Genomic DNA, 19337 nt, shown 5'->3' with positions numbered 1-19337 from the left:
CATTACAAATGCCCGCTAGCATTGTTAGAACAGTTGATTGCCTAGTATGGATGCCTTAACATATGATGATACATATCAGAAATTATGTCATCAAATTGTTTGTTATTATCTTATGTCAAGTTTGAGTTCAGTCAATTGCACGCGATAGTTACGTTTGCTTCAGTAAGTAGAATACTATGAGTGACATTTAAATACGCAGCATAATAACTCAGCTTGTGCCCCTTTCAAAAATATATTAATCTATGTACTAAATACATGTACCGCAATATTGAATTAATCATAGCATAGTCCAGCCAGAACACAACATACGTCACATGCAAGCATCGGACGTAATGGGATGGCTACACGACTGGTCATTGTTCTCACATTTTATTTCATCTGTTTTAATTTGTAAGATGCAAAGTTAGCAAATTAATGACATCCTAATTCTTTGAATCTGACACTGGAAAATAATTCAAAAAAAATTCAAAAGTCTAGGAAGTTTTGTTGTAATAAGAATGAGACACCAAAAAGAAGCCATCCCTTATTGCGGTCTTGTTCTTAAAATCTAAGCTTTCTATCTCTTCCATCTAATAAAGCACACCAAATCTCTTACATACCATAATAAGAAACTATAACATTCTCATTTGTCTTAGAGATAAGATGGTGACCCTCCTTGATTTCCTTAATTCATTGATTTACTTTACAAAATGGGATATTCTTCTTTAAAGTTCATTGAAGTTGTCATCGCTCTGTACGCTAATAACTACAAAAATATTTACACTAATAAGAGCCAGTTATAAGGCACAGTATTGCAACAAATTAGAAAACTTGAAAGTAATTATTTTACAACATGCAATAAAAAAATATATTATACCAGTACAGTACGTCTTCTTTGTTTATAAATTTTACTTTAGTCACAAAAAAGGCAATTATTCTGTGGGGTTTGCTATTGCTTATAGTAAAATTTTGATTACTGTGGATATATCTTGAGTCTGTAGACAACAAACTGATATTATATTGTATCTAAGTAGTCTGTAAGGTATGCCATGACAGGACACATCAGTCAACTCATTTCACATTTGGGGGGTCAATGGATTCAGCTAACGTTGTTTGTAATTTCAATATACTTATTTATCGATGTGCTGATAAAAATATGCAGTTTGTTATTATGAAATGATCATAGAATAAGCTGGTGATGGCAGAGTGGCATGACATATCTTACAGTCTAGCATCTATGCAGTATTTCAAAAATTTGCTTGCTAGCGCTCTCTCTCTCTGTAATAGTTATAAAGAGGAAATAATTGCACTACTATATCTATGCATCATTTCAAAATACATACAAATCTCATGTTGGCTTTTTGACATTTGCAGATAGTGTGGAAAACTAAACAAATGTTTTTTTATTCACAAATCCTTGTCACACCTTGTTTGCCCTTCTGAGTTCAAAACTCACAACTTGTTCAACATTGGATTCCACAACATTCTTCATTTCTTTCACTAGACCATGAGATGTCTTCAAATCCTGGAAAAACATCAAATTTACAAAACTTAAAGTTTTCATTGTATGTTCAATGCTCCATAGAGGGGATGCCGATGAATTGGCTCTCAATACTCCTTGGAGGGGATACTGACGAATTGACTCTCAATAGTCTCTAGGGGGGATACAATGAAATACTCAATAGTCCCATGAGGCGGTACCAACAAAACAGCTCTCAAGACTACCCCTAAGATACTGAGGATACTGAGGAAACAACTCTAAATCCTAGGGAATACTAATCCAAAGGACTCAATACTCCCTAGAGGGGATACTGACAAATTGGCATTCAATATTACCTGGAGAGGATCCTGATGACTGAGTCATGAAATATGGGGTTTTGATGAAATGATTCTCATACTCCTATACATAGGGAAAGCACTATCAATATTACTTTAGAAGATATTCGTGAAATATCCTTAAATTTTTCATCACTCTGGTGAACTATAGTAATACCGTGGCGGTATAAGGGGAGACCCCTTATACCTCCAGACAGAGTTCTCAAGACATGAAAAGTTATATTAGTTTTGAGTAAAGCTGGACATACATGTACTCTGTTGAAAATGTTCTGAAAAATTACTACTGGGAGAGAGTATACTGATACTTACCTTTAGAAAACTTTTACTGAGGTTGTATAATCTTGTAACACACTGCCCATAACAGGCGTGGTCTTTAGTTACACCATGTTTCTTGAGATTGTCATCCACAATATATCTTAGTTGCTGTTATAAAACATATGATAAGATACATTATTAAAGGTTACATGGACAGAATGTCACAGGGTCCAATGTGTATCGAACTATCACCTAGGAAACGAGGCATACAGAAGGGACGTCACCAGTTTCTAGAAGAATGGCGTTGACAATTGCCATCATAGGCTTAGCAACACCTCTGTTTGGAAAGTCTGTTTGAAGCTTAGCTGTCCAACCCTCATGTTTGGAAAATTTAGTGTTTAAAGGTCAGTCTCTAAATTTTCCAAACATTTAGCTTTCCAGTACTTTCAAAAGCTTGGGAAGCTAGCAAAAGCTTATTTGGGCTACAATAAACTCAACCAAAATCTGATGAAAATCTTTTGTAAAAAATTTTATCAGCTTTCTGATTTTGACAGTGATCCATTTAAAGCATATATTAGTAAAAATGCAATCTCAGGAACAATAAATTTCAGAAAGGCTTACAAATCCATTGCACAAAGATGGAAACTGATATTCTGGCATGAACTCAATGTATCCTGAGAATGGTGAAGTTTATATTACATTACAAATTCAGAAAAATTCTACTCAATTACATCAACATCTGCAAATGTATAAATTATCATACACAATCTCAACTTCAAGACTAAACAGCTGGGTAATATAAAAACAAGTTTTAAATATCATTAATCTTACCCTCTTGTGTTTTTCTGATCTTGACTCTGATTTGATACCAGCCCTACCAGAACCTACTGATGCAGACCTCGGTCGGGATGACCCTTGACCTCGTAGAACTCCAGTCCTGCTTTCTTCTTTCTTAATGGCTGCTATTCTTGGTAGTGATACTCTTCTAGGACTACTCCTTACAGGTCTGCAGGATGAAAATAAGAAAATTGAATTCTTAATTTTTTTTCTTCAAATAAGTGACATAATGGGTTCTGTTACTAATTATTGAAGACATACGATTTGTTTTATTACCATATATAAGATTTTTTTTACAGTTTGCACAATAAAGTAAATACAGGTTGATAATTTGGTAATGGGAGTCAGAAAAATAGCATAATGCTAGTCGAGTCTGACACCGTAGACACTGGAATGTTACAATGTTACTAAAGCAAAGCAACTAGAGGGCAGTGTACAAGTAAAGAAAATATCAGATACAAATAACATAAATACAAATAAATAATTAAATAAATACAAAATGTACAATTAGTGGACATAGTCTTTAATGAGTGTGTTTTTTAGTGAATCACGAAATGAAGTTCTAGATGGTTGTGATCTAATACTAGGTGGTAGACTGTTCCAAAAGGCCGTACCTGTGAAACATATTGCAAACTTGCCTATGGATGTGATTACTTTAGGTAGAAGGAGATTTCCCCTACCCTTGAACCTAGTACTATATTCATGAACTGGTGGAGTGCAATAATCTGTAAAACGGTGAGGTAACCTGTTGGTTAATAAATCATACATGAAAGTACAAAGTTGGAGTTTATGTAATTTGAATATATCAAGAATTTGAAGTTCACTAAATAAATTGTTAGAATGTGCAGAGATACAACTAAAAGTAATAGCTCTGACTGCCATTTTTTGAGACTTGTGAATACATGTCAGATGTGATGAATATGTAGATCCCCATACTTCAATACCATAGGTGATGTGTGGTTGGATAAAAGATTTGTATATCAGAATAAGGATATCTTTAGGTACAAAATGTCTTAATTTGAACAAAATACCAACTTTTTTCCTAACAGTGGAGTTTACCATTTGAATATGCTTTGACCAATTGAGGTGTTTATCTAAAATAACACCAACAAAAGTTGTTGACTCCACTTCATCAATAACCCTACTACTAATGTGGAGAGAACCTTCAAGGGATATTTTTCTCCTAGTATTTCTAAATAGAATGTAGTTTGTTTTGAGATGATTAATGGTAAGTTTATTTACATTGCACCACTTTAATACGTTATTTAAGTGGGCATCAACATTAGATAAATTTATATTGTAATGATTGTCAGGAAAAGTGTGAAATAAATTAGAATCATCTGCAAATAATCTGAACTGGAAAAAAATGGATGAGGAAGCAATGTCGTTGATAAATAACAAAAATAAAGTGGGACCTAAGACAGAACCTTGTGGCACTCCACATTGAATAATACGGTTAGATGATGTGTTACTACTAGCATGGATATATTGGTATCTATCATATAAATAATCAGTGAACCATTTCAAAGGCAATCCCCTAATGCCATAATGGGCCATTTTCGAAAGAAGAATTTCATGATTAATAGTATCAAAAGCCTTGGAAAAGTCGAGAAAAATGCCAAGAGTGACTCTGCCTTCATCCATCTGCTTGATAAGATAATTGACAAGGTTAATAAGGGACAATTTTGTGCTATATTTTTTGCGAAACCCATATTGATGCTCGTAAAGAATATTATTTTTTTCTATATAATGCATTAGACGATTATTTACAATGGTTTCTAATACTTTGCTTAAAAGAGGTAAAACTGATATTGGCCTGTAATTGCCAGGGTCATCAGTGGCTCCCTTTTTAAAGATGGGTGTAACTTTTGCTATTTTAAGTGTTGTGGGGAAGATTCCTGAAGAAATAGATAGGTTGAAAATATAAGCTAAAGGTTTAGATATTATTGCTGCTCCATTAATAAGAAGTTTAACTGGTACATCATCATGACCACACGCCTTTTTAATGTTCAATGAATTTATGAGATTATAGACCTCAGCTTGTGTAGTGGGATTCATAAAAAATGAATTAGTTAAAGGAGTAGATAAATAGTCTTTAAAATTATGATTGGTTGAATTAATATTACTAGCCAAATTAGGACCTATTTTAACAAAGTAGTCATTCAAAGCTTCAACAATATCACTGATCTCAGAGATGTGGGTATTAGAATCATTTGATACAATATGCAGACTATCAGGCAAAGTTTTCCTAGCTATTCTTCCTTGACCTCCAAGTACTTCTTTAATAGTTTTCCAAGTCATATTTGAATTGCCTTTGTTGTCCATAAAAACAGTACTATAATGCAACTTTTTGGCATTCCTAATTACAGACAATAGCATATTTCTGAATTTTTTGTACACATCAACAGCTGCACCATCAAAGTTTGAATTTAAAACCTTAGAATAAAGTTTATGTTTAGTTTTGATAGATTTCCTAATGGCTCTAGTGATCCATGGTTTCCTAGCCTTTTTGTTGCTAATTATTTTTGTGGTAATTGGTGCATGCTTGTTACAAATCCTACTAAAAATTAAATGAAATCTGTTATAAGCAGCGTTAACATCAGTACAATCATAGACACCTTCCCAGGATACATTTGCAAGTTCATCACAAAAGTGAGAAGGGTCATAATGATCATAATTTCGAAATGAAATTTTTTGTCTATGAGATATTCTAATAGGGTGGTTTTCTACTAAAGCAAAAATAGGGAAGTGATCTGATATATCAGTGGTTAATGTTCCAGAATAGATTTGATACTGATTTATATTAGTATAAATATGATCAATAATTGTTGCAGATGAGTCTGTCACTCTGGTTGGTGTGGAAATTAACTGATGGAAACAAAGGCACTCCATGGATGTGAGAAAGGATTCAATACTTACTGAACTAGTTCTATTATTTGCATCAACATTAAAATCACCCATTAAGATAAAGTGGTTTTTTTCTAACTTAAATCTCCTCAGTACATTTAACAACTCCTCTTGAAATTCTACAATGTCAGTATTTGGTTTCCTATAAATAATACCAACTATAGCATTTCTATTACCAGTATGTACCTCCAACCATAGAGATTCTGAATGAATGACATTTACTTCAAGTAATTTATAATTAAGAGATGAATGTATATAAGCCCCTACCCCACCACCCCGACCTGCGTTACGACAGTTTACTTCAAATGTATATCCTTTCAAATTACAAGTACTTAAATTGGATGTACCCCAAACCTCGGAAATACCAATAACAGAAAACTTAGACTGAATTATATCTTCATATAACAATTTTAAACCTTCAAAATTTCTATTTAAAGACCTAATGTTAACATGTGAAACACAAAATGACCTGTTCGTTATTACATTATAATGGTCATCAAAACTGGTCGGTGGCAATGAAGAATAGCCTACATCAAATAAATCATTGAAATCATTGTTATTATTATCTGTAGTTTATGATAACTGTTACTAAATATGGATTATTCCAACAAGAATGTTTTGTCCAGTAAGTAGGGTTCTGCAAGTTTATGTTCAGTACCTCACCCAGTCTGTGGTACAAGTCTTTGTGTAAGAGGTGATTGAACTTCATATTTTATGTAAAACTAAGTACGTGTATAGTGTTCATGAACAGCTGTAGATGGTAAAATGCGTTGTGTTCAACATCTGGAAGTGTTGTTGCAATAGGGAGATACTGGTAGCAGATGGCAGTAAGCAATGTATGGTTCGAACGTTCACAGTTTAGTGTCACATAATTCTGGATAAATCTGTTTCTCTTGATATAATCAATGGTCTTGACTGAGTATCCTTTTTCACGTATATCTTACCATTATTGGTCCACATGAACTGATATCGTGCTTGTTTTCTTTGTGTATTCACCTTATACAGTAGTTGACGTGTAGCTGGTAGTAGATTCTCGTTAATATATATCTTTGCTGTGCTATCCAGACCAAAATCATTGGCATTGGTATTCTTTAATTTCTTTCTGTTGTCATAGACTTCATTTCTTGACTTTCTTGTAGTAAACCTCACAATAATGGGTCTAGGCCGTGTCTGTGTTGTAGCTGCAGCTGCGTTACCACGTTTGTTTTGAACTCCGATGCGATGTGCAATGTCGATGTCATTTTCGTCTATTGCTGGGTTTGTTTTCTTGAAAATTGATATCACGGTACCGATAACATCTTCACCATCTTTCTCTGGTACACAGCTCACCTCAAGGTTTGTTCTGCGGTTGTACTGATTAAGGCTGGCCAGGTCGTCTTCGACTATTTTCAGTTGTTGGCTCAGTTGCGTATTTTCGTGTTGTAGCTTTATGTTGGCCCGTTCTATGGTTTCCACACGAGTTGACATTTCTTCGTATTTTGCATTGAAGAAGTCCATGGAGTTATTCAGCTCAGTTTGCGTTAGTTTAACTTCTTGTATGTCGGTAGCAATATTTGTAAGCTGCATAATGATAGGTTGTAGTAATCTTTGGAAATGGTCTGTAGTAGGGATGTCATCACCTAGTCTCGGCGCGGCCATCTTGCCCTCTGCAGAGTCACTTCGTGTCACTGGTTTCCCAAATCTTTTTGAGTTACATTTACCACATAGCATCAAGTCACCTTGACGTAGCTTCACTGACCCTTTCCTGTTGTCACAGTCACCACATTTCATATTTTGTCAGTTATAAAGCGTTCAAAACGCCAAATAACATTTGAAAAATCAGAGCGGTTGCAAACCACATGTTGCTCCGCAAACAGCGCCCTCACATAAGTGACAAAGTCACATGTTGTGACAAAGTCCTTGTGTAATGGATATTTTCCAGCTTCGTAAAGAAAAATATTGGATATGTATAGATTGATGTATATCTTGTTGACATAGCATGAGTAGAAATTAAATGTCAAATTTCCTATTTGATTGTATAGAGTTCTTAAGGAAGGGTCATCAGAAGAGCTCATATTTCAAAAATTAACATTTTCACTCGTAAGTTACAAGTCATACTGAAGTGAAGCACTTTCTCTGTGTTACACTCATTTATAGCATTCATATCGAGTGTAAAAGTATACTCTTTCAATTAGTTTATTTACAAGCCTAGCATGTGGCCTTTCTTATGCGACCAATCAGCAAATGAAACAGTATACTTTTACACTTGATATGGATGCTATAAACAATTGTGGTACTTACAGAAAATGATTTACTTTGGTGTCATGGGTTGTAAGGTCCAATTTGAGCAAAAATATAAACTCTTCCCCTTCACTCAAATGTACTCTCTTGACCATATGGGGATTCCAATTTTCCTGAATTCATGTCTATTTGACATTTAAAAAGTCCTCCTACCTTTTCAATGAAATACTACCATCACTTGGTGTGGTTTTTCTCTTTCTTTTCTGTGACCCAGGTGTTTGTGAACTGGATAGCCTTGTTGGTCTACCTCTTTGTTTTGCATCTGTGGTGGTTTCTTCTTCATGAGGTGATGAAGGCATTGCTGGACTTGGAGCTAGCATCGCCATGGTTGCTGGCGATGAAGCTTGCTCCAATGTACATGTGGAGGAAGTCTCGTGGGTTATGTAACGAGACTGGAGATTATTCAGACGTTCATTCAGTTGTTCAGCATTTCGTGATTCTACACAAAAACTGAAAGACAGAAAAAACTGTATTTCCAGAGATATCTGTATAACAGTGACTGTTCTGATAAAAAGTGACATGTAGAATTTGATCAAGTTAACCTTGAAAACATCTTTTTGATATTCTGAGGAGAAAATTCATTCCCATTGACATGGGCTTAGACATTTTAAATGCTCCTGTGTATCACAATTTGCAAGAGAGACACACGTATTACAAAGACAGTGAATTTTACAACAATGATGGTTCCATTTCAAAATATTTTTGACATACAATTCCTTTGCAATTTTATTGTTGGAACTATCTCATGTACACTTCACACACTACACAGTTGAATACTAGAATTGTACACAAAACTATGCATGTTTTTCAAGTTTTAGCACAAGTAAGTAAGTGCCCCCAGAAGTTTTTGTGCAAACTATTCCTGTTTTCTCAAGCCCATTTGTAGTTTTTTGTGTACGAACAAATATCCTGGTACAAAAAGGACTACTTTTGGTATTGTTAAGATACAGCCTTTTATCATTTTTCAGAGAAGTTTATAGTAAACTACTTACTTGAGTCCATGATAGTTCATACGCAGAGTTTCTTTGAAGTCAGCTTTTGAGAGTCTCTCTATATTTGGAACTGCCATTGGTAGCTTAGTTGTTGAACTCTCTCTGTTATTACTGTCTGACACACCCACAGGTGAAAGGTCATCAGCTGCAGGCTCGCCAGACGTCTTGAAATATTTGAGGAACTCCCTCACGTCAAGTCTAACAGCTGAAAAAGTATGTGATATAAACAAATAAATGGAAATCTCGTGAACGATACTATTTTCAGATCTTGACTTTTTTGACATTTTAGTGTTGTCAACTGATAGTTCTGTAACGTCAGTGAGGATACCACTGGTATATAGCTTATGATTTTTTTAAAACATTTTTTTTAAACTATAACTCCTGGCAATAACCCATAAATGCCCATTGCCCCATTAAACTTCATCTCCCTGGGAAGTATACAAAATATTGCAGCCTCTTTTATTAATATGCATACTTAAAAGTCACAGACAGGCATGTACAGATTTGAGAACTTCAAACACATAACACTTGGTAAAAACCCAGCCAAGTAAATATACGTGAGATCTTCAAACTTACAACACAAAGTAAATCACAGACATGGAAACACAGATTTGCGGTCTTTAGACTTACAACACTCAGTAAACACACAGACAGGCTGTACAAAGATTTTAATAAACACAGAGACAGGCATACAGACATTTTAATAAACACAGACAGGCTGTACAGAGATTTTACTAAACACAGAGACAGGCATACAGAGATGTGAGGGCTTCAAACTTACAGTCATCTGGATCAGGAGCTCTGATCACTTCACCACGAAACATCATATCCTCAGTCTTAATTCGTTGCAGTTTCTTTGACATAGATTCCTTGTTTAGGAGAGCTTGTCTCTCGGGCCATTCTGAAGGGCTCAAATCTAACTCTGGGAAGGAAAACATGATATAGACTGAGATGGTGTAGTTATCACATATTTTTATGTATATGTTACGCATCTATTTGTATGTTGTAGTTATTAAAGATTTTTGCAAAGATCTACATTACTATCTATTTTGTAGTGTTAAAGACTTTCACATATATATGTTACTATCTATGGCTGAGATTCTGTGTACAAAATCATCATGAAACTATACATTTTCAACCCAAATATTTAAGGGAGACTGAGCTACTTTCAGTACCTGGTAGGCTTCTAGTACTATCAAACTAAGTTCAGCATTTGGGTTGGAAATGTCTGGTTTCATGACAATATTATTATCTATCATCATAAATTATCAATGATTTATGTATCCATGTTAAGACATTTGCATATCGTTAGCAGCCATATACATCTATGTATATGTACTTCAGATAAAAATTGACTTGCAATCCCATCACTTTACATTCAAATGTTAAAAGGTATTAGTATGTTTTTATTCTTACCTGTAGGTAGATTGTCAGTAAGTTCTTCAGACCATGTCACTCTACACGTCCTGTCTGTTGTAAAATGCTTCAAATATTCCTTTCTAGCTGAATCAAGTACATTTATCAACTCAGAGTGGGTGATACTTGTTATCAGGTTTTCATTTTGTCTGTCATCTGTGTTCAAAATATTGCAAGAAATGTAAGGTTTAGGTACAAAGTTGTGGATACTGCAGAAAAGTAACGAAGGACCAAAACCACATGGACAAGGACATGACAGACAGACTGACAGACACACACACACACACACACACACACACACACACACACACACACACACACACACACACACACACACACACACACACACACACTATTTGAAGGTAATAAGCATTTCTGAGGGTCATAAATATTTCCTGCAATGGCATCCCTCTTCAAAAATGAGCATTTCTTACCAATCCACTTCTTGATGGCACTAGCCTGAGCTTCTTGTAAATCATTTTCCATTTTCCATAGATCTCCTATGTCAAACAATGGCAGCTCTTGAAGAACCTCCCTTGCTGTCACCTTTGACTCTGAAAAGTTTAGTGTGTTTAAAACAGTGGTTAATACTGCGTTTTCCTGATACTACAGTATGTTGCAAAATGTGTACATGTGTGTACCTCAGTCAAACAGTTTGTGAGTTTTTCTACAATACCTTATGATGTATGGATACAGTATATACCTCAGTCTGTGGTCTCTAGTGTTTTCCCACAATACCTTTTGATGTATGGATAGAGTATGTGCCTCAGGCTATGGTCTCTAGTGTGTTTTCCCACCATACCTTGTGATTATACATACAGTACATACCTTGTTCTGTTGTCTCTGTATTTTCCCACAATGCTAGTTTATGTCCTACACTACCATTGAGTTCTTCTACTGAATGCAACATATAAGCTGTACATTCAAAACTACTGTTACCAATTATCAGAAACTGAAAATTACGAAGTCTTCCTTTGATGTTGACATCAGGAGCTGAAATAAGGAAAACGATAAAATCATGTCAGTGTTTATATTGGGTCTTTCATCCCTAACCAGGAAGTATACAGTGCAACTGGTCAGTTTGAATGCTAATTATTCTCATCAATGGTTTTCAGCATCCCTTTGGTTGTCTTAATCTCAAGCACACTTATGGATAATGTATGTAGTGCATGTAGCAGAAGGTATGGTGTTGACCAAGAACTGACATGATTGAAATTTCTTTGACATGCCTCTGGAGCAAAATTCAATTTCTGGTGAATTGCTTGTATTTTGGCCATCATCTGTGAGTACGAAATGAAAGACCATTTACATGAACTGAACTAAATCATATACATGAGATAGGTATTATAACAGTATTTCATTTTGTAGTTTCTCATAAAGTAAATGATCAAGACATTTCCACTAACCAAGACAAACTCTTTAGAACAATAAACTCTGTAATGGTGTGTCTCTGTTAAGAATCATAGAAGACATACCATGAAAGACATCACAGATGTACAGTTTGCAAAAAACATTTCATATTATCTCACTCAGGACTCTACCTCTAGTATCTGGGAAATGTGCTGTGTCAAACTACACACTCCCAGAAAAGTATAACTTACAAGTGAGCATCTAAATTATTCGTATACATCATATGTATTACATGTATATCAATGCAAGTAACACTATTTTGTGCTTTTCTCTTTTATTTTTACACATTTTTAGACAGGTTTATTGGATTCATTTTAGCTTTTTGTTCAATTTCTGTATTCTTATTCTTTACTTCATACTTTTTTGTATTTTAGCCCTTGAAAAAGACTGTCTGTGCAGTCGAAATGTCGGGATTCAAATGAAGCAGAAGTTTTAACCAGACTTGGACTTGTCCTTTTATTCAAACTCAATTAACGCTACCAGGACTTTAGATGTGACATGATTACCTGTTGTATCATTAGGGTTTTTCAGGACAGACTCCTTCCATTTTGATGTTGTATACTGTTGTCGTGTTCCATGGATGGCCTCATCATCACAAACCTTACACTCTAACTGAGTCAGGACACCTATTTCATTTTGTGCATCACATAACCATTCAAGGAATATTTTGGATCGGTCAAAGTTGGCACCTTGAGTTGGAGTCAACTTGCTGTATATGCTTTTATTAAAGGAAATAGCAATAGCAATTCCACCACAGTTATCAAACAAGTCTGTTTGATCATCCATTTATTTGATCACTGCTAATCTTCCAGTTGGTTTTATCTATTTTACTGTTGTGTTCACTGTTCACATGAAACCAAACATAATTTCTTTTGGTAAGGTAATCAGCAGGACACATACTGACAATGTGCTATTAACTGAATAGTTTATCCATCTGTCAGTCAGTCACTCTATCTATTTCTGTCTATCTACCTGTATGTGTATATATACAGCTTTGTCAGTCTATCTGCCAGTAAGTCAGTCAGTCAGTCAGTCTGTCTGTCTGTCTGTCTGTCTGTCTGTCTGCATGCATGCATGTATGTATGTATGCATGTATGTCTACATTTGCATATCTATCTACCTCTATAAAGGATACAGTTTATATTTTATAGGTGACAGAAAGTAGGCAGGAATTTCTTCTAACTTGACAACTTTTACAACATCTAAGTTTTTGGCACATATCATGGCAAGCTGTAAAATACAACATAAAAATATATAACTATTACAACCAGTATTTGGACTGTCAACCTTTTATTGAAATGATAGGTATACACAACACTAGGTCTGAAATTAAAACTGTCAGCTCGTATCTTGATTTGCTCTTTAAGTGACTTTCACTTACTTTTTTTGTAACTATGGTTTAGGCCTAAAATAATTGTATGGTTCCGATTACGCATAATTTTAGAATAGGTCAGGTAGGTAGATTTTTTTTTCATGTGTGAGTGTCTAGTTCAGGTAGTTATGTTTGTTTTCTATATGGTCTGTGTTATTGGTTTCTTCCCATAAAATGTACAGCCATTACAGATTGGAAGAAAAGTTTGATATTGTCTTTTTAAGTTGATGTCAGTTTTTTTGTTTGGTTGTGGTTACCCAACCCAACCTAGTTTTTCACTGTTGACCCTAAACCTTTTTTTTCATTTATTCGAGAAAACAATATAAAATATTGAAAACAAGAAATAGTGGATGCGGAAACTGACATCAACTTAAAAAGACAATATAAAACTGTTCTTTCAATCTGTAATGGCTGTACATCTGATAAGAAACCAATAACACAGAGACCATATGGAAAACAACAGAAAACATAATTACATGAACTACATTTTGTAGACACAGGAAAAAAATGTAAAAAAATAAATAAAATAAAATCTATCTAAATTTTTTTTTTTTTTTTTTTTTTTTTTTTTTTTTTTTTTTTTTTGGGGGGGGGGGGGGGGGGGGCTTAGTACCTGCTACTTCTAAAGTAAGCTACATCACTGCTGTTATAATTATCTCTCCTGCCAGAACAAAAGACAAACACATTATAACCATACCTCATCTTGTTGAGTCTTTTCTTGGGTTTGTTGATGAAAATCTACACTGAATTTAGCCTGGGATTTTTGATGGGAAAGTGACTTGTCCTCTTCCCATTTTGTGAGATGAAATCCTGGCAGTGACACTGAACTAACACCCTAAGATAAGAAATATTACATAAACAATGAATGTACAATATAGAAATCATCAATGATTCCTCCAAGATAAGCCATAGTCTGGTTATCAGGGGAAAAAACAAAAGACTCTACAGTTTGGCCACTAGGGGTGCTATTGAGTTTTTTATCAGACATGAACTGCTTGCCTGCTCCTTCCATCCTTTCTTACCTATGTATCTGAAGTTTCTTTTGAAGATGTGCCGCTAGGTGAGTAGCCAGAGAATAGCATATTCAAAAAATGTCACAGAAGTTTCACTCAAATAGTAACATCAAGATATCATTTTATAAACAGTTCCTCTTTTATAAAACTTGCCCTCAACAGAGACATATATGATGATTAGTGGGTGTGTGTGCATGTGTGTGTGTGTGTGTGTGTGTGTGTGTGTGTGTGTGTGTGTGTGTGTGTGTGTTTGAGTGATTAACTTAAGTAAGTTCCTAGAACAACAGATCTGTGAGTCAAGACTTACCCTTGACTCAGTCAGTTTAATCCACCCCTTCCATACTACGTTCTGATTGGAACACAGAGGGACATCTTCTCCAAGAATCCCGGAATCCAAGGACATGACACTGGCACTAAGATAACTAATCCATTTCTTCCATCCACTCATTTCACTACTAGTACTACCCATCAGACTCCTGTCACTCAGGATAGTAAAATTACCATTATACCACTCTTGTAATCTTTGTAGAACTCCAAATAAATGAAGATGTCCTTGAACTTGGAAATCCTCCTCTCCTGATGTCAGCCACAATATATCTAGCAGGAATGATCCTACATTTAGAAAAATATTATTGTCAGTATGCTCTCTATTGACAGACAACTTTAGAATTAGAATTAGGGATGCTTTTGAGTGAACACTTGGTAAGGGATAGGAAACAGCAAACATTGGCGTGTGACAAGAAATTGTGCATTAGTGGTATGTCAAATCAGCTTGGGCCAAATAAAAAATGTTTTGTTTCCGGTACCCAAACCGACCCTAATTTAAGTCACCACATACCAACTCCAAACATTTTTTATATCATATTACATGAATATCCTGCCATTAGGTTAAAGAATTTTCTCACATAAACAAATAAATAAATAAATAAATAAAATACACACACGCACGCATGCACGCACACACACACACATGCACGCACACACAACCACATACGTACGCGTGCACACACACACACACACACACACAAACACACATACACACACAAATATTATCCCAACCAACCTACCCTATTTTCATAAGTCGTGTTTTTGGAAACAACCTTTTTTTTTATTTTTGCTTTAGAAACTGGTTCATCCCACAAATTGGCTTAAATGACACACTGCTTATGTGAATGAATACTACATAACAGAACATACCTACAAATATTTTTGTCAATAAAAATGTAGGCTATTTATGAAAAGTGTGATATCAGAGTTCTCAGAAAATGATAGCTTAGAAATTGTGAATATAAAGAGTGATGAGAAAAGCCTACAATGACAATTTCTTAGTACATCCAAAATTTATGACAAGAGTCGACTCGTTCTGTTCGTTTTTGTCCACATGATACTACAAATATACCTGGATACAAGTTTACAGTAAGGAGAACACCATAAAGCACAAAAATCCAAATAACAGAAAAAATTAACAATCTTCTGTTCAGGTTTGGACTGTGTGTGGCTCTTCAACTTACCTGGTACTGGCAGTTTATCAGCTATATGGTGTAACTGGTCAGCTACAAATGTATCACTATAATTGTATTGCCTACAAAATACAAAACAACCAAAAATTTCATTTACATGAAACATTTCAGTAAACTTGCTGGGTTTGAAGTTAATAAGACCTAAAAAAATTGTTTGGTTCCAGTTACCCAACCCCGAGTTTTTTCACTGCCGACCCCATACTTTTTTTATGCATTCAAGAAAAAAAAATTAAAATTGTGAACTCCTACAAGAAATAATGGATGCCAAAATGGGCATTAACTTAAAAAGTTAATATAAAACTGTTTTTCCAATCTGTAATGGCTGTACATTTGGTGAGAAGAAACCAATAACAAAGAGAGACCATATGGAAAACAATGGAAAATATAACTACCTGAACTAGACACTCACATATGAAAAAAATACATATATATAAAAATGAAATAAAAAATCTACCTACCCAACCTATTCTAAAATTGAGCATAATTGGAACTATGCAAATTGTTTTTGTTAGCCCTAAGTAATAAATGACGATGTACTCACACATTATTTTCATCATCTTGTTTCTGTAAACACTGAAAACATTTTGGCATTTTGATTTCAAGTCCATGATTGCCATCATCCTGCACTGATAAAATTAATTCTTCCCATTCTGGTTCAGCTGGGTTGTCATCATTTTTATGTCTTGATTGAACCACGTTGACATAGTGATTTCTAGGCCTGTCAAGCAAACTCTCTGAAATTAAACAAAACATTGTTGATAAAGGGAAAAAAAGCAAGATACAACCTTGTGTGAAGCCCTGAAATGGGTCTAATAGGAATGCAACCTAACTCTTCTTCCTTTATCACAATCATAATTTATATTTTATATTTTCTTCATATCTTTTTTTTTAATTTTGGACCGATCCATTCCTTTAAAGGTTACAAACATTGAGATAACTATTACCTTTTGGTTTAGCTGCAAAACTTTGCTTGCCTCTTTCTGTCACTTCACTACCAGACCCAGAATTTTTAGTTGGCTGGGTAATTAAATGTGATACTTTATCTGCCAATCTGTCTGTACGTAAAAAAGAAAGACGAGACACCACGATTATTACTATGATGTAAGTACATCTGTATGTCATAAAAAGTAACCTCAGACCACTAAGTGGTCTGAGAAGTAACACATTATGGGAAGTGATAAAATAAGCCTTCAGAGTCAGAACACTAATATAATGTTGTTATAAGTTATAACATCAGTGTCTCTCACAGAAAATACTCAAATATCTTTAAATCTTGTAATTCATCTCAGACAACTAAAATAATTCTTTTTTAGTTGTCATAGTATGAGAATTGATGCAGTAACAGTAGGAACCCTCGCTTGCTTGAAAACGGTGTACGGAACTCTCGATTCTGACTTTACCGCTAGAAGGAGGGGGACTTTGTTAGAATCGAGTCCTGACTTATTCCGTCTACAGGTAGGACGATATATGTACTATTAGTATTATGGGTTACACCACCAATGCTGACGCTGTACAAACATGTAATGTTGGAATGGACTGACTGTTCGCCATTGAAAGAGTTATATTGCAATAGTCGTTACATATTAAAAGCGTTGGTGTTTGCTTGATTTTATGATATGTCTTCCATTTATGCCTGATTATTTGTTAGTCTTGATTTATATTTGTTCCATAATGTAAATCAAAGAAATCCGTGTTGTTATTTTGGGATGGACCGGTTACCGTAACTTTGTGAAGATCGATCCATTTTATTTAAAGCTAAAATATAGTTTAAAATGACTCATTATCGAATGAACTACTATCGTATACATACCAGATATTTTGTCTGTAACAAGTACCAGTATAAATCGATCCATTCTTAGCCTTTAATTCATATCTGTTGACGTCCCGAGGTTTACGTGCAATAATTACAAACACACAAAACTCCCGCGATTTCACTGACCTTTAAACAAGGTGACTGCGCATGTTCAGTAAGGTTCCTTGCCGCATTGCAGGATGGGTAAAGCAAACTTTACGGCTATTTGTAATTTCTATTTGAATTATTTTTGAGTGCAAACCCCGGGAAAATAAAAAAAAAGAAGCTAAAAACAAATTTTTTTAAAGCTACAGTTACTCCAGCAAACCAACTACCACATGTACCATGACTATAAGCTTACATATTAGACCTAAGCACAGTCTAGTCACTGGTGAGCTAAATATTTTATTCAAGGATGATCACCTTACGAACATTTAAAAATACCGTCACCAGTGTTTATATTTAAAAACGAATATTAGTAAATACCCAATGTCTGTCTGTCTGTATGTTTGTCTGTCTGTTATATGTATGTACTTGATGCGGCTCTGGGAAATTTGTCCAGCACTGCGACACGTTTCCGTTCCATCTACACCACGGGAGTACACGGTGAGATAATAGTCCTTTACTATACTGAGCGCACATTTCCAGAGCTCGGGATGTGAAAGTGTGTTCGTTTGGGTGTGTATGCACGAACACACAACTAGCAATCGTGTTGCCCTTACTCTGGGAAGTCTATATAAGTTTAATTTTAAATTTTAAATTTTAAAATATAACACAGCCTAACGGACAGAGAATGCCATGAAGCGAGAGGAACGCAATTATCATTTACATTTGAAACAGCCTTTGACATGATGATCAAATTATGTATAACTGCTTCGTTTATAATGACAAATGAACCAATATTCATTTCACATGTGGTTATGCTGGTTTTCATTTACCCCGATTTGCAAGGCTACCGAGATGAAAAACTGCAGTGTAAGCTTATAGTTGGTATTAGGAAGACAAATACTGTGTCAGTCTATGTAATTTCATCACGACTTGGAAGAAAGTACTGCCTGCAACTCTCTCTGCTCTGCGAGACGGTTCTCTATTATGTCTTTGATAGCGGGAAGAGTTTCACTTCTTTCCAGTCTCTTTTTTAAAGTCGTATTATAATTCATTTGAATTAAACACGGGGCTTTTTCTCACCAGCTTGGAAATTGTGTCCATTTTTTTCAAAGAGACTTGTAACCTATTTCTCTAATATTGTTATCGATTTCCTTAAATGTACACATTCTCGGAATCCAACACAAATTATTTGTTTCCATGGGCATGATTTTTAACCTGTTCATAGGTAGCGCGTAGTAAGGTAGGAATTTCATGTTGAACGAGTGTACTCCGGCGAATAACGTGACAGAAACAGTGTGTGTACATTTGATATGGGTGTCACTCGGTGTAAACTTGTTCATGGAGGGAGCCAATAATCTGACCAACATATAAATTAAAGTTTGTAAAAACCATTGTCTGTGTCGATGAAATATATATTAATTAATTTCATCGGTGCCGGCTCTTCAACAGGAGACAAAAGCTTATTCGCTGCTAAAAGGAAAAAAGTGACTGGAATTCTTGAAATTCATCAATTTTACAGAGACACACCAAGGCTTTATATCACTTCTATTACTACTTATAATTTAATGGTATTTTCTCAAGATTGCGATCTGTATAGATGCGATTCTTTCGGGCAATTCA

At 34.9% G+C, this 19337-nt stretch overlaps 1 protein-coding gene across 1 annotated transcript; it reads right to left on the bottom strand.

The window, feature by feature from the left end:
- Positions 1 to 1399: 1399 nt before the first annotated feature.
- Positions 1400 to 17670, bottom strand: LOC144437982 (mdm2-binding protein-like). The gene is made up of 17 exons (XM_078127015.1): positions 17628 to 17670; positions 16762 to 16872; positions 16359 to 16551; positions 15809 to 15879; positions 14605 to 14909; positions 13982 to 14119; positions 13048 to 13142; positions 12419 to 12621; positions 11331 to 11495; positions 10937 to 11056; positions 10503 to 10658; positions 9868 to 10008; positions 9087 to 9291; positions 8248 to 8544; positions 2902 to 3076; positions 2125 to 2238; positions 1400 to 1504 (listed from the first exon to the last, which is right to left on the bottom strand). The coding sequence occupies exons 1-17, from the start codon at positions 17668 to 17670 to the stop codon at positions 1400 to 1402; spliced, it is 2637 nt and encodes an 878-aa protein (XP_077983141.1).
- Between the last annotated feature and the right edge of the window lie 1667 nt (positions 17671 to 19337).

Source organism: Glandiceps talaboti, chromosome 7, assembly GCF_964340395.1.
Source record: "Glandiceps talaboti chromosome 7, keGlaTala1.1, whole genome shotgun sequence".
Lineage (NCBI taxonomy): Eukaryota > Metazoa > Hemichordata > Enteropneusta > Spengelidae > Glandiceps > Glandiceps talaboti.
The sequence above is the reverse complement of the archived record's forward strand: the minus strand, read 5'-3'. Positions and strand labels throughout refer to the sequence as shown.

What these genes read in the sequence shown, in the direction of transcription:
- LOC144437982 (XM_078127015.1), bottom strand. Translation starts at nt 17,670, where the DNA reads ATGGATCGATTTATACTGGTACTTGTTACAGACAAAATATCTG. An exon ending in AGCTCCTGATCCAGATGACT is followed by an intron (nt 9,292 to 9,867) that starts GTAAGTTTGAAG and finishes ATACTTTTTCAG; the next exon opens with CTGTTAGACTTGACGTGAGG. An exon ending in GATCAGAAAAACACAAGAGG is followed by an intron (nt 2,239 to 2,901) that starts GTAAGATTAATG and finishes GTTTTATAACAG; the next exon opens with CAACTAAGATATATTGTGGA.